The 24,572-nt window shown below is 42.7% G+C and overlaps 1 protein-coding gene across 2 annotated transcripts in view; it reads right to left on the reverse strand.

The window, feature by feature from the left end:
- HHIP (hedgehog interacting protein) overlaps positions 1-24,572 on the reverse strand; it is a 94,217-nt gene that overhangs the window by 44,629 nt on the left and 25,016 nt on the right. For both annotated transcript variants that reach the window (XM_077300198.1, XM_077300199.1), the window contains exons 3-4: positions 14,941-15,097; positions 13,688-13,889 (exon numbers count right to left, since the gene is read on the reverse strand). In XM_077300198.1, coding sequence (XP_077156313.1) covers positions 13,688-13,889; positions 14,941-15,097 — 359 coding nt within the window. The remainder of the gene's footprint in view (positions 1-13,687; positions 13,890-14,940; positions 15,098-24,572) is intronic.

The raw sequence follows: 24,572 nt of genomic DNA on the forward strand, positions 1-24,572 counted from the left end.
TTGGACTAGACGACTCTGGATGTCCCTTCCAACTCTATGATTCTATAATGCCATGTTTCAGTCTGGTTCTTGGGACTTTTGAAGGACATAGTCAGAAAACGCTCACTGCCCATAAGATAGAATACAACCATTTAATGTATTCTTTTGCTTCAAATATCTTGCATGCTTTTAAGGAAGCAGAGAAATCTACAAACGTTTACAGGGGTCTATGAATATATTTACCAAAATTCTCAAGACATGTTCCAGTTTACTGTCGATAAAGTAGCAAGATGGATTGACTCAATAAAGAAAGACACAGCCTTGGTTTGCATGACTGTTAATGACAGGACTTTTGGAGATCATTAATTCATAGGGTTGTCATGTTGGAACCCTTGGCATAAGGGGGTATTAAAGTTGACATTACAAGTTAGAAATGGAAGTCCTTAGAATGTCAGACTAGGATCTCAGATACCCAGGTCTGAATTTCTACTCTGGCATGGAAGTTTGCTGAGTGACCTTGGATAAATCACATAATCTTAGTCTAATTTACCTCGCAGGGTTGTTGTGCAAACAGAATGGAGGAGGAGAACAATAGAGTATATTGTAGAGAAAGGTATGTTATGATGATGATGATGTTATTCGTTCAGTCATGTCCGACCCTTGGCGATTCTATAGAAAAATCTTTGCCATGCATCCCTGTCTCTGACTGCTTCTTTTAATTAGTTCCTGATCATCCCTGTATCAGCTTTGATGGTATAGAGACAGTGGATCCTTATGGGAAACACGTTTCCTTTTGCCGCTGACCATGCCGTGCATTAATGATTTTTCTAGCGAGTCTGATTGCATGATGTGTCCAAAGTAAGTGAGCTTTAGTCGTAATATCTTGCCTTCTAATGACATAGTTGGTTTACTCCTCTCTAAAATTTTGTTGGTAACTTTGGCTGTCCAGCATTCGTCTCCAACACCGTAATTCGAAAGCATCTATTCTCCTCCTGTCTTTCTTCTTCAGGGTCCAGCTTTCACATCCGTGAAGTAAATTAATAAATAACAGAAAGACGGGTAAACCTGGCTACCCAAACTCTATAAAGTTGTGCAATTTGGACTACATAACAGTATAACCTACTTATTGGGAAAGGATGCCATTGCATGAGAAAGAAGCTTTTTAACAGATAAAAATGCTGCTAATCTATCCTCCCTGTCTCGTTTTCCAGACATCTGATCTTGTCCTTGTGTGTTTGTCTACTAAATATAATTTGGTCTTATTCCATAGTTATTTGCAAGCAACTTTGTTAACAATCTTTTATGATTTTGTATAATCTCTTGGGTGGTTTGTATTTGAAGTTTAAGACTTGTTTACACATACACTTTAGAAAAGAGCTTAGGTTTGTAAGGATGCAGCTGCTGAAAATTGATTGTTAGAAACACTAAATGTCTTTCCAAATACATATTGCAGATGCAGTTTAGGGGCAAACCTGAACAATAAATCTAATCAAATTAGATTACTTTGAATTTGAATAATCTAAATGATTTTTTCCCCTTTACCAGTCTTTTAAAAGTGTACAAGGTTTAGTCTGTTTGCTAGTCAATGTAAACAGAGTTTGGACCTGGATAGAAAATTCTGTATCCTCAAAAAAGTTTTGAATGCAAAAATAGTTATAAAAATCATACCATGATTCAGATCCAACCTGGAAATGAGGAATTGTGCATTTTCTATCATTAATAAATGTGATAAATCTTAGTTGTAAGGTACTTTGGAAGCCAATCTGGCTGAAAAGTGGGGTATAAGTAGAGTTGCCAGGTCTGGGTTGGGAAATAGGCCTGGAGCCTGGCAAGGACAGGGATTAAGGAGGGGAGGGGAGGGGAGGAACATTGGCAGAGTCCCTCCAAAGCAGCCCATTTCTCCAGGGGAAATTATCCCTATTGTCTGGGTAAAGTTGGCAACCCAAGTTCATCAAATAAATCAAACAATATTTTCCTAACCTTTGTCCAAGAATGGAAGATGGCATTTTGTGAAATCAAATGCTGTTTTTAACGTGGATTAATTTAAAGCAGCCTCCTTACACACATCATACTCCTTAGGAAAAATGACATTTTAAGGAAAAAATCCTCTGCTCTGCTAAACTGCTTTAAGCTGCAGTGATGTGAATGTCGACCTTTGATGTTATTATACCGGGGAGCAGGAAAAAAGTAGGTTGGTTCTGTCCCACTTCTAAGGAAACCAAGCACTATAGATGGTACATCAATTTAAGAGTGTCTACCATTTCTTCTATGGACTAAAAGTCTGAGACGATGCTGCACAAGAGTCAGCAGGAGATCCTATTTTCTCCCTTCCCCAGCCTATCTTTGCTAGAACATGCAGTGGTGGCAATTGTACACCATAGCTGTGTCATAAATAAGTTTAGGGTGGTGGTGGTAATAGTGCATAGGAACCTAGGGAGCTTATGTGTCAGTGCAAAAATTCATCAAATTCCGTGAACATCCACTCAAGTGCATCTTGAGAGTACCTTTATTGCTATAAGAAAACTGTCTCTACTGCATGTTAGAGACAACCATTTAATATGACCAAGTGACCCTGGTGCAGGGTGTTTTAAATCTGCCTGTGTAGTAGAGCTGTGGGAGGTGTCTGTGTGGTAGAGCTGCTCTGTGTGCCTCTTGGCAGAAAATATACTTACTATATGGGGGGGGGGTCCCAGTTTCAATCCCTAGCGTCTCCACTTAAAAGATTTCAGGGAGCAGGTGTCAGAAAAATATTGTCTGCTTCAGTGGACAGCAATGCTAAACACACTGAGATCAGATTATTAAGCTAGACTGGCCAATGGTTTAGCTCTCATAAAGTGATGAGCTGTAATGATGACCCACTCCTCCAAAGATGCTTACCGTGCAGAGCTTCTAGTATTCACCGTGCCAATGCTAATGTTGACTCAGGATGTAGTAAAAGTTATGCAGATTTAATGGCTATACAGAAACTACCTGCCACACGGAGTACCCCCTAGAGCAGCCTTTCTCAGCCTTTCAACATTGAGTAACCCCAGAAGTGTGTCAGAAGTGATGTTTATTGGGACCATTCCCGGTCCCAAGGAGGCTCGCTTGGCCTCGACCAGGGCCTTGAGCCTCCAGGGGGAGGCGGGATATAAATAAAATAATAATATAATAATAATAATAATAATAATTTAGGTCAACTAGTCTGCCTCTAGAGTGACCATGAGGTTTCAGGGAAGTATACCCTATGACTTTTTTCTACCTTTCCCATACTTCTCATAACTGGGTTTTCTGTTCTTAGTGTTGATCTCAATAGCCTTTGTACCTCTTCCATAAGATATAACTAAATGGAAGAATTTTAGCTGTGTCACAGTTTTTGCAGAACTTATGATTTCAGCCATCTAAATCAAATGCCATCTGTCTTGTAAAACAAGTCATATACATTCAAGTAAAGTAAATTGGGAGTACATTGCCACTCTTTGCGACTATTGTGGGGCATAGCTGAAAGTCTGCCAGCTGAAACCGCACCAAAATGCACAACATGTACACTGTAGCAGAAAAATTCCTGATCATTATAACAACCACAAAGGCCCTTAAAAGGAGAAGAAAACACATCTGTGCTTAGCACTATGATGGCTAGCACATTATAAATACCTAAGAAAGTAAATTCAGGGACCTGATCTTCCTAGATTAGATAAATGTTTGCACTGCCATAACAGACCTCCCTGATGCTAAAACTACAAACTTTCTCAAGTAATTTCATCACTTCATGTTGGAGCTTTGTTTGGAACAACATGCACTCCAGAATTTTAGGGAAAAAATGCTACTCTTCTTCTGAATGCATGCACTTTATACCAATTATATGATTATGAACCCTGTTAAATAATGCATGACTTTCTCTTCCTTTGATGTGATGGACTTTTGTCTTCTGTTTTTCTACCTATTCAGGAAGATGCCTACTTCCTGAACAGAAGAAGTTTAGTTCTTCTGCACCACTGTTTGTTGTGAATTCAGAAGCATAACCATCATCAGTAAACCTTATAATATACAAACTGACAAATTACCCACTACCTGATTGGCCCTCATCCAGGAATGGCCAGCCCAGGAAGTTTAGACACAATCAGGAGGCATCCCTTAGCCAGGAAGGGCTTCATAAGGGATCAGCTCTCCACCTCCAACTTCCTGTTGGTTTCAGAAGTTTGCTGGCTGGAAGAGGAACCAGCCTCAGAGCATGCCCAGCCGCCAGTAAGTTGCTGTGGCCTCTTTCAACTCAGAGAACATAGGGGGAGCTGGAGCAGCCTCTGCATGCCTTCTGGAGGTGAGGGGCTGCAGGAGGCCCAGAAACTGCCCCCTTGCTGGCCGTCTGGGACCCAGGGTGCCCAGGAAAAGCCTCTACCCTGGGAATGTTTACTCATGAGTGAGGGCCAACCCGTTTAAATTGCACTCTGCCAGTGAAGGCCAATCATGTCAAATTGCATGCAGACTGCCAAGAAAAGCCCCTGCCCTGCGAATGTTTATGAGCAAGTCATGGTTTTCAGCCAGGACAATCTAGCCCCAATCAGGAGGGCCCTCAGTCCTGGTAGTTTAGTCCCAATCAGGAGGGAGCTCTCAACCAGGAAAAGCTAAAAGGGGTCAGCTCTCTGACTCCCTGCCAGTTTAACAAGTTTGTTGGGTAGAAGAGGAGCTGGCCTCAGAGCATGCCCTGTTGCCATTAAGTTGCCCTGGTCTTCTGGACCTTCTGGCCAATGGCTTCTCAGAGCAATACAAAAGGAGGGAGATTCTCAGGTATTTCCAGATGAAGTGGTGATTGTGTGGTTAATATTTGCTATTTGAGAAGGAATGCTTTTGTCTTCTGGTCTCTCTCTCTCTCTCTGTATGTGTGTGTGTGTATGTACGTATGGAGGGGAGTGCTTCACAACCCCCATCCCAAACAGCTTTGTCCTCCAGGGAAACTGATCTCTGTTGTCTGGAGAGGAGCTTACATTCTGTGGGTTCTCCAGGTCCCAACTGGAGGCTGACCAGGGGCAGGGATGCCAGACTCCAGCTGGGACCTGGCTTACAATTGCCTATCCTTCCTCTCCCCACAACAGGTACCCTATGAGGTAGATGAGGCTGAGAGAACTCTGAGAGAACTGTGACTGGCCCAAGGTCACTCAGCTGGTTGCTTATGGGGAGTCAGTCCCAGTTCTTCAGATTAGAGGCCATTGCTGGCTGTCAAGAAGATGACTACTTTTCTTAGAAATTGACTACCAACCAGAAGGGTATATCAGAAAGCAGTCAAGAGTTGTGGAGATTCAAATATTAATAATCTACACAGATGGAGATAGCAGCCTCTACTTGGAAGAGGGGTGAGAAAGTGGCCCATGGTGAGGAACACAAGCCAATATCCAATACAGACAGGAAGGATAAGTTTCTAGTCACATGATCACTTCATACATGAAGCTGCCAAAAACTCTCTCAGACTGCTGTTCTATTCAGTTAGTAGTACTATCTATTCTGTTTAGCAGTAGTAGATACATCACTTCCTAGCTAGGGATCTTCTGGATACAAAGGAGATGCAGAAAACACGCAATGCCAGACTCTGTCAGGGTCAGGCTGTGGTAATAGCAGAACCAACCACAGGATACAGACCTCTGAATCAGTGACATACCAAGGGCAGGGGGTGCACTCCACCCTAGGTACAGCTTGAGGAAGGCCCTGGAAGGACAAAAGCTTTCAACAGCTGAAAACACATCAAGGAAATGGTATGGCTGAATCCCTTTGCCTCTAGTCTTCAGTCATTAACATTATCTGTGCCGAGTTCTGACGTAGGATTTCCAGATATGGTTATTAGATGACATATCCAGAAGCCTTTGCGCCCTTTCTTTGCTCGATTTTTATAAAATGCAATGTAATTTAATTGGTTTTGAAATATTTTAAATTTTAAAATTTCCTCAGCTTAAAACAAACAGCATACCAAAAGAAGACATTTTAAATAGTTAATGCTCACAAATACATGTAAGGACACTGAAATATAGATTAGCTAGCACTGTGTGTGGGATGCACTTTAATTCATACAGTGTATGGAAAAGAAGCTGGCATTCTTCATCATACGACACATGTCTCCATAATAACAGGGTATAAGGCATACAATTTCAAAGAACACCCACAATGAAAACTGGGCTTTCCAAACAGAGACTTGTTTTGGAGCAAGCTCCGTTAACTGGCACCATGGAACTCTTCTCAAGGAAACCCAGAATGTTACACCCTAAACATGGATATGTAAAAGTATCATCTTTACCCTCCTCTAGATTCCTTGAGCCTAGGATACTGGCTCTAAACCAACCAATTATAACAACTTTAATATAAACAACCTGCTGTTATCTTGTTCAAATGTTTAGATCTCGTGAATGTATATTACTGATAAGTGACAGGCTAATGTTTTAAACTCATCCTAACTTAATTAGGATCAGATACTTCAAAAGAGCAATAAGTAACAGGTACAACTGATACATTGCTGTATTTATAATATATGGCTTTGTGATACAGGATTTGTACAGGAATCTGCTTCTACAAAAGACATAATTCCAGACGTACTATGTACCACCTATTAATTATTTGATCCCAGGGCAAGCTATATCTTACAAAAATAAATGGAATGAGAATTCTGAATGTCCACTTTTTATAAAGAAAATTAGCTCTGGGATAGGGATATTTTGAGCATAGAAGCAATGCAAGGAAGCTGCCCCCCCTGCCCAGTTCTAGGTACACAGCTGGTAAGATAAACACACACCTAGAAACAGGTAGGACATAAACAATAGCTTGGAGTACATCTGTGCTGGAAAAACAGCTTGTGAAAAAATGGTCAAGCAAACCTTGTTCTCCAGGAAAAATCACCTACTTCTCACACTACAATATCACCAGCAATCAGGATGCATTACGTATCTCGCCTTGCAATATGCAGTGAGTCTACTGAATAGTGTGTTACAGCACAGCCACTGGGGGAGGCAGAGAGATTAGCATGACCCACCTTTTCCCACAGTTAAAGCACTAGTACAGCATTTTTCAACCTTTTGACCATGGAGGAGCTCCTGAAATAACTTTTCAGGCTTAAGGGACCCCTAGAAGTGATGTCAGCTGGCCACACTTTAAAGTGGCATTTGCCTCATGTAGGCCAGACTTAAGGGCAGGAGCTGAGAAGACCACCTGGACCCCCTTTACCATGCTACAACCAACTCCTCCCCCTTTGATTTTTACACTCTTGCCCTACCCACCAAGCTCTCTGAGTAGAGGCAGCCAGTTCCCTAGCTTGTGGCCATTCAGGCAAGAGGTGAAAGGCCACTGACCCCCTCTGGAACTCTCACGGACCCCCAGGGGTCCAGAGACCCCTGGCTGGGAATCCCTGCACTAGTGGTTTGCACATGTTCCCTTGTGGAGGCATAGTGCCACTGTAACAACACATAAAAAGGCACAGACAGGCTTGCTTGAAAGTAATGACCATGCATGTTAAGACAGGTTACTGATAGGCCAGCAAGGAGGAAAGTGTTTTATTGTTTCCTAAGGAACACTATCATATGCTACAGTTTGGAGTCTGCTGCTGAGCATTCAAGGTCAGTTTACATGACACATACGTTTATTCTATGTTTATGGCATGCTCATGTGATGAATACAGTAAAGACTGAAAAGAAGGCACATATTTGCCAACTTGAAATGTGATGAGGAACCATGGTGCACGTCCATTGCATCTGCCTGTATTTGTCTTCCATGTCCAACAGTCATGTATTAAAGATGGACCTCTCTTATCCTTATCCAAACTACTGCAACCATACAGGGCAACACCAAAAACTCTTTGAAGTCTGTTAAAAGAAACACAAAAGCTGTATGTGTTCTAATGTGAATGCTTCATAGGAACAGAAAGGAGCAAACGGAGAATGTATAACTGGAATGCTTAAGAAGCTCTGTATTTAACTGCAGTCTGCTGTAACTGTGGCAAACTGTGAACTACTGAAATGATTACAAAAGAAATCACATTAGTATATTGTATTTTTAAAAGGTAGAAATGCAAAGGCATGTATAACTGGCCTCAGTGAAGGATTTGACTCAGAAACGAAACAAAGAAGCAGATGTGGTTCAAGATTTAGGGAAACTTTCTATTAAAATTTAAGCCATTGTGACAAGCAAAACCCATTCATAGCCTGGAGCGGAGCAGAAGGTGGCGGAGGTCAAGGAGTCTAGCCCATATATTCTTAACAGTCTATCTTCAATACCATTTCCCTGACATATGTTTTGTCTTTCATTTTCCTCAGAGGCTTTGTGCTTTTATCATGATGTTTTCATTAGATTTATTATTAAAACACTACTATCATTACTTAAATGGTTGATCTAAATGCAGTACAACTTTGATACCATGGCTTTGTAAGCTTCAAAGTCATATGTTTTGAGCCATACTTTCCTTCTGGAATTATGTCTAATAGGGAGCAGTATATATTTCCTTATAACATGCTCATTTTGCAGATCTTAGAATTCTTGTCTTATCAAATCACCCTAAGCAAGCATAAAACAATACAATAATATTATAATGTAACCACATAAGCAAGAAAAGATTCAGTTTGCAGTCCTTATCTACTGATGCCAACTTGCTTTATGCAATTTTTCTAAAAAGTAAATCATGACTGAAAGAAACTGTACTAATATAAAGCAATATCACCTTGGGTCACTATGCCAAATATAAAATGTATAACACTGCAGGACATACAAATGATCAATGTGTATCTGCCTGTATTTTTAAATGCCGATACAAAACATACCAAAAATATTTTTCCAATTTTTTTCATGTATTGCAAGAATTGCAGAGGTTCATTAAGGGGCAATTAAAACACATGCACACAATGCACACTGTCCTATTAGAGTTATTTGGAGAAATTTCCTTGAAACAATTTATTCCACCAGCTTGAATTTTAAAAACATTTTGGGCTTTGGGGACAGAGTTACTAAACTGAGCACGTTAGACCAAGAGTCATTTCCCCCATACCAAACTCCCAAAGTATTCTGAAAATTCTGGAAACACTGATATTTAGGCAGCAGATGTAATTTTGAAGGAAACCTAGGTGGGTGCATAGAGTATACACACACTTCTAGATAGCAAAATTACAGTACAATCCTCTGCAGAGTTACTTAAATTTAAGCCCACTGAGTTGGGATTAGTATGTAATTTTTCATTATGTGTCAAATAATACACTAAGGTTGACTTATTTCAGTGACTAGAAACATGGACACTACTAGACTGAGCTGAGGCATAAGAACATAAGGGGAGCCGTGCTGAATCAGGCAAATGGTCCATCCAGTCCAACACTCTGTCACACATTGGTCAGAACTCCAGAAGCTCTCCTACTGTTAGTCCCCAAGTGCCAAGAATGCGGAGCATCAGGATACAGGAGCTACCAGAAGGGGAATATTGCCAGGTTTCAGGATCGTACTCGGCTCTCTCAGCTGATAGACCTTAGACTAGTCTAATAGGTCATGTTAATGAACAGCAGCTACTGTCATCCCCTTAATTAGGGGATGGGACACCACAAATAGCAAAACTTGAAGGAAAAGGAAACACTTTAAGGGATGAACCTAGCCAGATTTTTCACTCAACATTGTCTAATTTATTTTCTTACTACAGCCTCATCTCACTTTTATACATTCAGGTCCCATAAGCCCCAGCAATACTTTGGGTTGTTAGAGTGGACTGTGAAAAACTGAAACCCTAAGACACACAAGTAGTTTAAATTCCCTGTTACAGGATTAGTATACATAACCATACGATTCCAGTATGAAACAGCAGATTACAATGAAGAGCCACATAAATTAAGGTGCCCATTTGTCCCGCATCTCTCAGGACAAACACACTTTCTGAAGAAATGTCCCTTGCCCCGGGGCTTTTTAAAAAAGTCCCGCCTGCTGCGGGCAGCCTCACAAGCCGCTCGAAGAAGGCCGGGTGACAATGCCATCTGGGAGCTGGGTTTTGCTCCCTGGGGGAGTGGGAGGGAGAGAATGCAGGTGGCGAATCAGAATGTGGCTCAACTGTACTGGACAGTTCCTCTGCAGCATCCAGGACTGGCAAGGTGACCTGGGAGGGCCGGGGGCCTTGCTCGGATTTTGCAGTGCCCGCCTGGTCAGGAGAGCGACAGGATGAGCTCAGCGGCTGTGGAGCTCATGGGGCGCACCTCCCCCTCTGCCTTTCGGGTTTACCGGGGCTTGCGTGAGCCACCTGCAGCCCCGCCCACATTCTTTTCAAGGTTCTCCTGGCAGGCAGCTGGGTCTCGCACTCTCTCCTGCGGTGTCCAGGACCTGACAAGGTGAGCTGGGAGGGCCGGAGGTTTTCCTCAGATCTTGCGGCGCCCGCCTGGTTGGGAGAGCAACGGGATGAGCTCAGCGGCTGTGGAGCTTATATGGCGTGCCTTCCCCTCTGCTTATGGGGCTTATCGGTGCTCGCATGAGCTGCCTGCAGCCCCGCCTGCATTCTTTCCGCTAACCATCCTGCCACCGCCGAGCAGGAACCACCACCACCCTCCCCCTGCTGCCGAGCAGGAGCCGCTGCCCCGCCAGCCCTGAGCAAGAGCATCTCACAATGCAATAGAAGCTAACATACTGAGGAATAATATCACTGCTCAGTTGCCATTTCATTCTTTTCATTAAACTCAGTGGAAGTTTCAACTATCTACAGATAACAATAGCCTTTTTGCAGGCACAATGAAATTCCTCCAGATGAATCTCCTGTAGCATGCTTTCAGAATTCTCTTGTTTATTACTTTTATGGGCTTTTTAGGTGGCTGCAATAATTGGACCTTTAGGGGGCTGCAATGATTGGACCTTGCCTCTAAGTTGTTGGTTTGCTCTTTTGGACCTGATCTCTCCTTGTCTGACACTGGTCTTGAAGCCATCCCAAACTATAGTATCTATATGCTGCCTTCACAACCATTGGCCAGAGAAGACCATAGCTGACAAATTGGAGCCAATTCTGGAATAAGCCATTATTTATTTGGCAATGCCTCTACAGTGATGCTGTTGGATGATGCCATATGGCAATGCCAGAGGGATTTTCTGGCATATCCCTCTGAAGTGGAATTCTGGCAAGATATTATTTGTTCCTATTCATACTCCATTACTTTTTAAAATAACCTGTGGAAGTGGTTTATACTGGGTGTGAGGAGGCACTTTTGAGGAAATGGAACACCTGGCTTGTTTGCTAGCAGACTGTGTCCTTTTTGTGAACTGACATGTGTTTGGGTGAATTCTCATTATGTTTATCAGTGATGTTCAAGTGTTTCATGAGACAGAGAGGTATGGTAGTAATGGAATATTCAGTGAGAGCAGTGCACACTGACATGAGTTCAGAGCTTTGTTTGGCTGATCTCTGTCCCAACATTAAGAATCTGGTTAACAGGGGTTTCAATGATCTCTCCACATTGATCTTAATATTTTATAATGGAGAAATAAAGGAGAAAGATTTCTTACTCTTTGACCAGTGTGAATGACTGAAATGTGATGGGGGGGGGGAGGGTCAGGCAATTTTCCTGTCACAACTCATCTAAGCTGGGTATGTAATCCATTATCAAATGCCAATGGAAGGACAGGGGGAGAGAGTATCATAAGTGTCTATGAGTCTTTCCTTCATTTGGTGCAAATGGTTGCCAGCTTTGATTTGTGGTATTTGTGCTGGGGTCCAGGGATGGATGGTGTCCTATTAATGCCCTATCTTGCCTAGCATTTAGTTAGTACTCGGTCTGAGGTGGTGGAGGTGGACTCAGGTTTTAACCTGGAGACCTTCAGGATGATAGTTCTGCGGGCCTTCAAGCTCCAAGATAAGGCTTCATCCAAATGAGACACACAAATATATATATTTCTTTCTATAAGTTTCTAGAAACTGTCATCTCTGTGCTAGGCCAATGCCTGGCAGCCACGGTCAAGTGAATCCAGACAAGATGTAGGTGATGTTGGATTGAAAGTCAGGTATACTGGAGGGGATTTTGCTGGCTACTCTGGATGCAGGAGATCTTGTGCTGTCAGACTCTGAAAAGTCTGGGACTCTTATTAGACCCTGTCCTGTTACAGAAGCAGGTTCCTAAGATGGCAATAGTGCTTTCTTTCAATTGCATATAGTGCAAAAAATATCCCTTTTCTAGATTTAGCTGATTTAGGCACATGGATCCAAACTTGGCAGCTTTGAGGTTAGCTAGCTTTAACTTGCTGTACAAGATGGGACTGCCCTTGAAGACAACTTGGAAACTCCGTTTAGTTCAGAATGCACCAGTCCAACTATAAATTACTTCCATCTTGAGATCATTGCATAGGCTGGAGTCTAAGTTCAATTCAAGGTACCAGATATCACCTTTAAAGCTTTTCATGGCTGCATACTTGCAGGACTACCTCTTCTGGTTTGCTCCAAATTATAGTTAGTTGAACATTTTTATTTATGTGTTACATTTATATCCTGCCGTTCCCAGCACAGCTGGCTCATGGTGGCTCACAATGCGATCCATATATATAAAACAATTAAACAATTAAAATTCTCCTCTCACCCTCCCCTCCCCCCACTGGCCTCTATTCCCCCCAACTGTATGCCTAGGGAAGATACAGAATTCCAGAGAAGGGGCTAGACCTTTCCTTCCCCTCACCTGGCCTCAACTAGAGGCCTGTCAGAAGGGATCCATATTACAGGCCCTGCGAGAGGTCATTCCACCAAGCTGGGGCCAAGGCTGAAAATACCCTGGCCCTGGTTGAGGCCAGCCGGACTTTGTGTGGCCCAGGGATCTTCAGTTTGTTCACCATTGCAGAATGCAATGACCTACATGGGGCATAGGGAGTTAGACGGTCCCTCAGGTACATAGGGGCCAGATCACGTATGGCCTTAAAGGTCAAAACCAGTACCTTGAATCTGATCCAGTACTCAATTGGTAGTCAATGCATCTGCCTCAATACTGATTGGATATGGGCACTCCATGGTGTCCTGGTGAGGACCCTAACAGCTGCATTTTGTACCAGCTGTAATTTCCGGAGCACAGACATGGGTTGGCCCATGTAGAGTGAGTTACAGAAGTCTAGCTTGAAGATGACTGTCGCATGGATCACTGTGGCAAGGTGATCCTGGGACAGATAAGGGACTAGTAGCCTCACTTGGCGAAGATGGTAGAATGCCAGCTGGGCTACTCTTGTGACCTGGGCCTCCATAGAAAGGGAGGTACCTTATACCAGCAGATCACTGATGAAGGAATCTTATACCAGCGGATCATTGATTCATCCTCTTCTGGTTGGCTTGACTCTCCAGGTTCTCAAGAGAAGAGTCTGATATTCTTACCCTACTGGAACTGCCAGAGATTGAACTCAGAATGTTCAGAATGTGCAACAGGTTTTCTACCTGTCTACTGAGTGAGATACAGAACTGTTGACAGTTGACAGAACTGGTTCAAATGTGCTTAAATATGACTGTGGATATGGTGTTTTCCTTATTTTTTAATTTCACTGCATTTATAATCTACCCTGTCTTCCAGATAATGCCTGGACATAGCATTAGCATGGCTTCTGTACCATGTACAGAAACACCATTAGTCTTTCTTGTTCACTAATCTGCTATTATCCTTTCAAAAATATTTGCTTAGTATTTTCTTCTTTCAAATTTAAAATTAAAATGAAATAATTTCTTGAAGCTATAACAAAATAATACTGAATTGTTATAGTATAAATGGCAAATAAAAGAAATTCTAACCTTGATTCCACTTTGAACAAGTTTGTGTATGTCCAGAAATGGTTCCTTGACTACATCTCCTTCAGGTGTGAAAATCTTTACATATCCTTCCTTCTCCAAGATGAACAAGCGCTGTGATCCATCTCCACAATGGACTGCTCCAACAGGTTGCCTCAGACCACTTATAACTTCATGTATACAAAAGCAATTGTGTTTGTGTTTCCTAAAAAAGTAAGCAAAAACTATTCTTGTTTTCATCTGAAGTCGCTACAGATTACTTCAATTGCTCTTTGAGACAAACTGAGTCAATTTTTAAGAAATCAAAACAGAAATCAATTTTTAAGAAATGGAACTAGTAAAGATACAAGAGTATCATTCCATCCAGTTCAGAAAAAAAAAAGTATTTTGTTACCATATTAGAGTTAGGGTCAACCTTGATGTTGTAGCAACTAGTCTGACTCTAAGCTATCCTATCCCAGGCTTTTTGTCATGAAAGAGAGGAGAAAAATGCAGATCACCAAGAATCCAATTAAATAATATTTCAGATAATATATCTGCAAGATATCTGATCCAGCATTAATACAGTGTTTCATCAATATAAATATGTATTACACAAGAATTTGACACATTAAGAAATAGTGGAATGTTAGCACATGACAGGAACAGGCTAGAGTGGGAGCCTACTTACCTGAGGCCAGAAGGTACACCTCATGAGGGAAGCCCTGAGGCACTGCTGGAAGCAAAAAGGTGGACAAGCAGCTCTGAGAAGCCTGCTCAGGGCAAGACCAGTTTCAGGTAAAAACAGCAGTCAAGCCAGCAACAAATAGCAGCTGCTGGGAGCAGGTGGGCCAGCTGGGACAGCCAAGCTATGGTGCTGGTTGAGGCAATGCTTAAAATAAGCAGTTAGATGCTTGCTGGAGGTGGCTGATTGAGTTAGCAAGGGGAGCTTTTAGGACATGAGGCAGGAAGTGCTTCCTTGCACTCTATGCATGAAGTCCTGAGAAAACAAGTGATGGAACTGACCAGAAAGTTTGGAATGTGCTTTTGGGGAGGGGGGAAACAGAGCCAAAGGACTTTAGACCCTTACCCAGCTGGCTATGGGGTGCATTGCTACAGGTTGCCTGGGAGAAACCCAGTTCTGACACACAGCAACAGCAGGAGGAAGTAACATCTGGATGACACAGCTGGAGAGCATAAACTTAGACTGACTCAACTGTCAAAACTATAAACATTTGTCAGATTTTTTAGATCAAACAGCATTTATCTTTATGAACCTGCTGATCTCTTCCACTTTGCCATATTCTTCCATCTGGTCCAAATAGTTAGAAGCTGGTCCTCGAACTTGTTTTCTTGGAAAATCTGGAAAGCATGACCCACCATCTTTTCTTGCATAGTAGAAGCAAAATTCATCAACTGTTGTTTGGAGGAAACCTTAAAATGGACAGGAAAAATGCTTAGCATACTGACTAATCTTGAGATTTTATACATGAGTTCACACAAATGTACTGTGTACAGACTGAAAAAGAGCTGTTTTAAAATATCAGTATATGTAACAGTTAACATGGCCCCATCTGTGGACACTTAACTCTGTGGATTAACTCTGTAGACAGAAGGGGGCTTTTAAAGCAGGGCAACTTGAGTTGTAGAAAAATCTGAGATGTGAGGGAAAAAGTGGCACACACAATGCTCCTTCAGTGGAGACTCTGCCGCATGACGGAGGCAACAGAGGTACAGATGGACAGAGGAAGAGGGTGGGCAGACCCTGTGGCAAGGAGCATGCAGCTGGGGAGACATGAGTACATCCTTACCACTTGAGGTTGCTGGGGAGGGGGAGCTGCTGAGGACATCAGCCAGTGGAAGCCAGGCAGACCAGCCAGTGAGTAGCCAGACAGTAAAATGAGGATGGGTGGGGGAACAAATTGATGTGGAGTGAGAAGAGAGCAGTTAATCAGAGTGGTAATGAGGAGGACAGGCAGGCAGGCAAAGTGCTGTAGAGGGGTGGGCGGACTAACAGCTGAGAGGAGAGGGACAGTCAGGAAAGGCAGAGTGGAAAGGACCTGGTAAGGGGGGCAGACAGCAGGCAGAGAGGGCAGACAAGGGGAAAAGGAGCCAGTAAGAGGGCAGAGGGAGGTGTAAATGGGGGAAGTAGGATGTGGAATGACAAAGATGGGGGAAGAGAAGAGGGCAGTTGGAGGAAGAGTACAGAAAAATGACTGGGGTACGTGTCAGAAGTCAGAAGACGATGAGAGTATTTCCCCATGAGTTCCTCATGGGACCTCACATACTATCTTGTAAAAGGCCGCATTTAATATAAATGCATATAAAAGGCAAGAAAAAATCTGTATCAGATATGTTAGCAATATAATAAATTTAATTGGATAAATCCTTGAGAATGTTCCCATTCTATTAATATTGCCAATTTCAGAATTTACAAAAATAAACTTTAAAATATTTTTCTTTAATTTTTTAAAACATTTTGGGTTTTTTTAACTTCATACAATATTAAATTTTATCTGCATGTTGCTATCTAGATTTAAGCAAATAGGCAATTGCCTTTACATAAAGATGGCAGCAGAACTTATTATCTGTTTAAATTTCATGAAATATGAATGTCCCCAAACCTATACACTCAATAGAAATTATACCAATGTACCTGCAGTCCTACCAAAACTTATTAGTACATTTCAAAAAGGCCACAAAGTAGTTCTACTAAACTTACATTCCACTAAATTTCCAAACAGAGTTACACCCTTCTACATCCACTGAATTCAGCTGAAGGGGACTTAAAGGGTATTAACTCTGCTTATGATTGTGATGGAAGCAGAGCCAGAGCAAGACAGAGACCTTTTCCACACCAGGAATTTGGACTGACTCACGGTTCATCTGGTTCCAGACCAAATTCCCACTTCTGCATGATATCGGTGCCAGTCTGGGGCTGTCCCAGGCCTGGCCTGACTCATCTGGCCTGTGGCAAGGGAATGCGGATAAATCTCCATTCCCCTTTTTGCCCCAGGTATCAATGGGGCCCATGTTGAGCCACGCAGCTGTGGAAGCGTTGGGCTGTTCTGGCCTGGATCCTCCCCAGCCATGCCCAAGTATGGTGTCCTGGAACGGACAAAAAATGCCCCCAAGGTGGCTCTGCTGTACTGTGCAGCATCGCGGGGATGCCTGGAGTGTTGTTTTTTTTTAAATTTTAAAGAATGTGGTATTGCATTGGAATACAATACCACAATCTTAAAAAAATGAAAGGCCCTAACTGCCCTGCAGCACAGTGGAACCTTGCCTCCCTGGCTGCTGTGCAGGAGCACAAATCCAGGGCAGAAGGGGTCCAGTGGGCCAAATGCTCCCCTGTACGGGAGCAGGAAGAGGTGGGGCAACCTGCCCTGCCCCAATCACCAGGCAGCAGCCCAGTGTGACATTCTCCATGTGGTAAAGGTCTGAGACAATACACTACTAGATGATACACTAAGACCAAGGAGATAGGATGTGTATTGATTTGAAATAACCAGCCAAATCTTTATGTCTGCTGGAGTCCAAGATATGTATGTCATGAATCATAAGGATATCTCATCAGCAGCCACATCAAAAGCTCATAACAACAACTTATACTCCAGCTATGTTGGTATTTGCACACACATTGTTCATTGCAACTAATAACACTGCAACCTACCTGTTCTCAAAAGTACAGAGACTTTGAAATCTTTGACAATTTTGAGCAAACAACAGTGGTCAACCAATTACCCTTCAGGATTAATAAACAGAACAAAAGGACAAGGCCATCCCTTACAAGCCTTCTAATACTGGTAATTATGGGATAAGTTCCTCTGGATGTGGGGGTTCACTTTAGCTAAAGCCACTATGAAGAAGAGGAATTTTCACATTCAGAGGAAGTAAACTTCTGCAACTGCATTTCTTCAGAGGGAATGACAGCATTTAAATACCCCTGTTATTTTCTCTTGCTCATATGTTATTTCTCAACTGTATGCTTTTCTATATTTATTTAGTTTGCTTATTCAGATAAAGTTAATGTTTTCTCTTACTGAAACTGATATCATAAATAAAACCTAACTCGGCTCTCTTAATGAACAGGTGATTGACAATTCTCTTGTGTCGTGACCGACCAAGGGCCAACAAAAGGATGGTGATGACAAAGCTGCTACAGCCGGAGTTTAAAGGCCTCAACATGCCTATGATACAGATGGCCCAGTCTGTTTCGGGAATTATGGATCAGATCAGCATAGATTCCTGCCACTGTAACTCAACAGTGTCCACCATCTTACTAGAATGAGACCCTTAGATGGCCAAGTCTTATAGCCTACAGACCAGATGAGGAGGTGTGTATCTCAGTCATTATGGACCATCAGTGATGAGCCAGGCAGCTGCCCAAGATTCTGAGACATCAGGCATCACTCTGTCAGCTCACATTACAGCTCCCCTCTGGTATGACTACTGAGCCAGGGGTGAAAGTATAGACTTTCCTGGTTTGCCCTGCTAAGAATCGTTGGAATGCAGCCTTAGAAATAGGAGTTTCACTTTCCTGCTCCAGTCTAGTCAGTCAGTTCAAAGATTCTTCCTGATGAGCTTTTGTAGTTAAAATAAAGTTACCTATTTGTTATGTACCTTGGGTGCCTCTTGCTTCTTTACATTTAACAACTAGTGTCATATGTTGTGTTTCTTCACTGTATGTGTGCTTAAATACACATGTACAGTGATACAGGTTATTGTTGGTTCTAATTCAATTTTTGGTTGTATTAGGAGAGTGAGGTGAATCATCATATTTAGCAATCATGTCAGTCTTTTGTCTGTAGAAATTATAGGTATGCATAGAATTTGATCACGTGCTGATTAACCACAAAACAGATGTACTGAATAAGATGGCAAACTGTATAACAGGAGAGATAGAAGCTTGTCTGTTTGCTCTAGCTGGTGAGCAGATGAGAACAACTAATTGTTCTCAGAAGAACAGGGAAAAATCTGAATGAACCAATCAGAGGCAAGATGGAGAAGTATTTGAAATGGGGTGTGTATCCCTAACCTTGCTTTTCTAGCTAGTTGTCCCCATTGCTGTCCCTGCAAGATTTTCCAGTCACTTCTTTGTGTATACACACAGTAGATCTTGCACAGTAGATTCATATGTAGCATATAAACTTTATTCTATACAGTAGTACCATAAGAACCCTTTTATTCAATACTTTCAAAACCTGAACATTTCAGGTTCAACTCTCTATTTACTATGGAATGCATCAACTCGGGATATTGCAAGAGACCATTCTACCATGTGATAAAGTTTGAAGATTAGAACAGTAATGCTCAACTGAAAAGCCATTCCACCCACACCATTAATTGGCTACTATAGTTCTACAAAAATGTTATTTTTAATAAGGTACCAACTTTGAAGTTACATCCTGCTTTAACTCAAAAGGAAGGAATGCCTTCTTGGCTGAGGACAGCTGCTGCAACATATACATCACTAGAAAATAGTCTGTTTTCCTAAATTATTATTTTATGTACTAGGGGCCAAGCCCCTTGCATTCAAGAATACAATGGGTGCTTGATTGGGGTGGGGTAAGAGGGAAGAACTCTGCAGATGGCCTCTGCCTCCCCCCAGGATCTGGGAAGGCTGCAGAAAGCTGTTAGGGAACTCACTGGCACAGGTAGCTCTCACCTAGCAGGGGTCTGCAGCCTCCAAGCCTTGGAGGGAAGTGGAAGGAGTAGGGGTTGGTCAGGGGTGGGGGATGGAAGGCGACTGCCTGGCCACTGAACAGTCAGGCATGCTGGTTGGAGGAGGAGGCACTCAGGGGCAAGACAGCCACCCTGAGTGGGTGTTAAGTACTGAGTGGCACTTCAGCCATGAGACGTTCCTCCTTCAAGCCCTTATTGGAAATATATTATGTGGAACAGATATGCTATTCATGCAGGTAGGAAGTACTATGCTGAACTCATATCTTTCTAAATGCACTCAGATTGGATTTAGAAAGGTATAATTCTGCTTGGGGATTGCATTATCAAAATTGCTATGTTAATCAACTATGTTTTTTTTAATTGGATGCCACTGAAAACATTTCTCTCTTGTTAACTGTAAATTGTTACTGTCAATATCATTCCTATACATTGAGCTAATCCATTTTTCTTCTACCTTCTCATGAATCAAATGCAAAGGCTTTTCCACCTTACTGAATGATATCTGGCCCAGAATCACAGGCACGGAGAAGATAATAACACAGCCTCATGTGTTTTTATACCCCTCCATCCTGTATCTCTCATACACATCATTTCCTAGGCCCTCTTGTTCACCTGCCTTTCTCTAGAATCACAGCAATTCAGCCAATATCACTTGGGCATCTTGCTTCCTTCCCCATCCCTCAGTTACAGCAAAATAGTTCCACCAGTTATTACCAGAGACTTCAACTTGCCCCTATTAGCGCAAACATCTCTTGCACATAATGACAAAACAGAATCAGAGTCCAGGAGCACCTTTAAGACCAACATAGATTTATTCAGGGCGTGAGCTTTCGAGTGCAAGCACTCTTCGTCAGACCACATAATGACTAAGACTGCTTATGTTTTGCTCACAGATAAGGATATGCAACACATGGAAGCACCTCTAAAAGATCCAATACATTCTATTATAGGCATCTGAAAATTGGATCTTTTTATGTCTCTCATCCAAAAGACATGGTGTACCTTATAGCAGCGGTCCGCAACCTTTCAGCTGCCACGGACCGCTGCTCCGGAGAGTGGGGAGAGGGCAGCCCCAGCGCAAATGCGTGTGCGTGGACTGCTGCACACGCGCGTTTGCACCCGGCAGGGGTGCAAACACGCGTGCGCGGCAGTACGCGCACGCGTGTTTGCGCCGCCGCCATGCCGGCGGTTGCGGCTTCGCCTCCCAGCCCCTCAGGGCCACCAGCAAATTGGCCACCAAAGCGGCCGATTAGCTTGCAGCTCGGCAAGCTTCTCTTCCCTCCCCCGCCCGAAACAAGAAGCTTGCCGGCCTGCAAGCTAATCGGCCGCTTTGACGGCCGATTTGCTCGCGGCCTGGTGAGCTTCTCGCTTCGGGCGGGGGAGGGAAGAAGAAGCCGCGGCCCGGCACCAAGGCCTTCGCGGCCTGGCACCGGGCCGCGGACCGCAGGTTGGGGACCACTGCCTTATAGTAACTTCCAGAACTACAGAAAGTAGAAAACTGAGTAAGGCTACTAACCAAACACAGTGGTCTGGAAGGGCCCCTTACATCAGTCTTGGAATGAAGAGGATGGCTGCTCTAAAGGCAGCCACAAATGTGTCGACACTTGTGGAAAGCAAGGTATACCTTCTAGTAATACAGCAGGTCTATCAATTGAAATTTGAGAACTTCCACCAGCCATCCCTGGTTTGCTAGGAATTTCTGAATTCCTATACATGCTTGTCCACAAGGTTTTAAAAACATGAAGTACCACATATTTTTGTTCTGATGTGCAATTTATATTCTGGACAACAGGCTACTGTTAAAACAGAATATGGAAAAACAAAATGTTTTCCAGTTGGCAAAGATGTCAAACAAGGATGTATTTTATCTCCCTATTTGTTAAATCTATATGCTGCCTTGTGGACCCTGATTGGATAGAAAAAAAACATTAAAATGTTTTAAATAAAGTAAAAATATCATTATGAAAACTGAATTAGATTTAGATGAAGGTGGAGTGACAACCGATGGAAGGAAAGCTAACAATCTGAGTAAGTGCCAAAGTAAGATTACAGCTGAATATCTGGAAGACAAAAGTAGTGACTACTGAGAAATGACAAAACTTTAAGGTTGATGATGAAGAAACTGAAATTTTCCACAGTATCCCCTTTCCCATAGCAATTCCTCTTTCCCTCCTCCTGGAATCCCCCTGTATCCTCACCTTTCCGTTTCTTTTATTTCCACTCACCAAACATACTACCTCTTATCTGCTCCCCATCTGCAACTATATTTATTATTTACTTCATCTACTTTCTCCTCTATAGGAACCCAAAGCAGATTACATAATTCCCTCCATTCAATGTAATGCTCCCATCAACTCTATGAGATTAGTTAGTCTGAGAATGTGTAACTGGCTAAAGGTCAACCAGACCTTTCCCATACCAGGAACCTAGTCTGGTGCAGTGCCTGTCTGGTTCTGGGGCTAATTTTCACTTCCGGATGATGTCAGGGGTGGTCCCAAGCCTGGTGTGATGCACTCTCTCACTTGCCCTGCAGCAAGGGATTGTGAATTCCCTCACCATGGGGCAAATGAAGGTGTGCATCTCTCCAGACCTGGGACTGTCCTAGACTGGTGCCAATGTCATCCAGAAGCAGAAATTAGCCCTGCAACTGGACAAGCGCTGTGCCACACCGAATTCCTGGTGCAGAAAAGGTATTAGTATGTTTCCATAGCAGAATGGTGATTCAAACCTGGGTCTTCTAGATCTTCATCTTAATATCTACCAGTAATGCCACACTGGTTTTCATGGGGTGGCTGGTGTTGATGAGAAGCAAGCAGCCAAGATGGGCGAGTTATACAAGTCACATGGGACTAAGATGCTTCAATGACTTCTTTCTTCAATATCAAAACAGAAAGTTCTCTGCTCCCTCCCCCTGCCTTTTATTAACAGAAATGTAGGACTGAAGGTTGGCAACATTGAAGACCATTTCTTAAAGCAACGTGCACAGTTTTTTTTTCTTCCAAATTTCAGCATTATTTTTAGGCTTGTAGAAAGATTAATGTTGTTTGTCTATGACTTCAGTCTATATATTTAAGTATCTACAGAGGGGTCATGCAATCACTGTTTCAACTGGGTGAACTGTGCAAAATGCATGGAGTAACTTGCTTGGTAGTTGCTGCTGGGCCTGTCCCAAATAAATCCTCCCTCTTGGAAAGGGGGGAGGGGACCGGGGTGGACTGGAAGGCCAAAACAGCCCTGGAAAAATCTCTGCCCCCCACCTTATACTGACTGAAATGGCTAGAAATATTGCTAAGATTGCCAAGCCATCAGTGGCTCGGGCCCTACCTATCTGAGGGGCTGCTTGTCTGTTTATGCCACCCCACAGGGCACTTTGCTCTGTGGGAACTAATCTCCTGGATGGCCCTGGCCCAAAATATGCCTGGTCTCAACCTAGGCCAGGGCCTTTTTGGTCCTGGCCCCAACCTGGTGGAATGAGCTCCTTGGCGAGCTGAGGGCCCTGATGGAGCTTTCACACTTCCACAGGGCCTGTAAAATGGAGCTCTTCAGGACATGATTAAAATCTAAGGGGGCCCTCCTCAGGCTATGTATTTACACCGAGCAAACCCCCAAAGTAGATGGCTGCTGGATGGGGAAGGAGCTATGAGAAATGTCGTTATCTTGGGTTATGTTTTATGTGGGGGTTTATGGGGCAGGGGTTTTGATGCAGTTATATGGTTTGTAACTTGCCTTGAGTCCATGGAGAGTAGTGGGCAAAAAAATTAATTAATTAATAAGCAACCCCTACAATGACCACTGAGACAATTCATTCCTTAAGGGCAAAGATGCTGGTTCTGTTATGGGAGGGGGGGAGTTAATGGCCAATGTATGTTCCCCCCACACACACAATCCCAGATTTTTCTGCAAACCTGGTTCCTTTCTTGTCAGTTCATAGCCCCAGTCTCTAAAACATTTACAGATTTGGGTCATGTTGAGAATTGGATATATAGATAAGAGTAAGCTATTCTGTGCAGACACTCCTAATATATCAGGGTAAAAATGCTTGTAATTAAAAATGGAAGAGATAGTGAGAAAACTCAGAATAACTACCTAAGTAGCAGGAGAATCTACCTCACAACAAAATAAACAAACACGCCAGCAACAAAATACCTCAAGCCATGCAATGACAATAACAGTTTTCCCCTACATCATTGAAGAATCAATGGAATACAGGCCTTCCTGTTTCGCTATACTAGTTTCCTGTTATCCATCAATTCAGTCTCAGCAGTGTTTTCCTTTGGAGCCCTTTTGATTCTTGGAATATAAAATTTTGCCTCTTCATTTGTTTATGTAGTATCCCATCTCTTGTACTTGTTTGTTCTACCTTAAGGGGTAGTCAAACTGCGGCCCTCCAGATATCCGTGGACTACATTCCCAGGAGCCCCTGCCAGCGAATGCTGGCAGGGGCTCCTGGGAGTTGTAGTCCATGGACATCTGGAGGGCCGCAGTTTGACTACCCCTGATTTTAGGCCCTTTTTTTTCTACTTAAAAAATACTAAGATAAGCCCCAAGGTTTGATTGATTGATTGATATTTTTATACTGCCCTTCCATACAGCTCTTGGATGTTTAGCCATACACATTAGTTATGATTTGTGAGCCAAGAAACTGTGGGGATCTGCCCTCATTCTACCTTTAAAAAAACTTCCAACTGCCTAATGGGTTAGCTTGCTACTAAAGTTTCCAAGATACTACAGAGGTTGTAAGAGTTTTCCAAGATACTAGAGGCTGTAAGAGATTCGATTTGGGGTTTTGATCCTACTCCCCAAAAGGCAACTACTGTTTCACCCAAATAAAACCAACTAGTGAGGGAGTTTTTTTCTCAGCAATCGTTCATATTCTGTATGAATCTGATGGAGCAATGGGTACATTCAGAAAGACCCCCCCCCAACTTATTAGGTGGGGGTTTATTCCCAGAAAAGTGTTCAAAGAACTGCAGCCTAGGCATGCTGGTCTGAGGATCAAAAACAATAAAAATCAAATTGGCTCAACATATATTTCCTGGTAAGACTCTCTTTTTTAGAGCCATGTTGCTCCAAAACTGAGCCAATTGTTTTTTGTCCCAGAACAAAAATTTTCCGTAGTATTTTAAACAATTATAATAATATACAGGTCAATGGACAATAATATATGCCAAAAAATTTTTTGTCAGTGTGGCCAGCTTTGGAACAAGGCTTTGGACTGAAAATT

The sequence above is a fragment of the Paroedura picta genome, chromosome 10 (assembly GCF_049243985.1).
Source record: "Paroedura picta isolate Pp20150507F chromosome 10, Ppicta_v3.0, whole genome shotgun sequence".
Lineage (NCBI taxonomy): Eukaryota > Metazoa > Chordata > Lepidosauria > Squamata > Gekkonidae > Paroedura > Paroedura picta.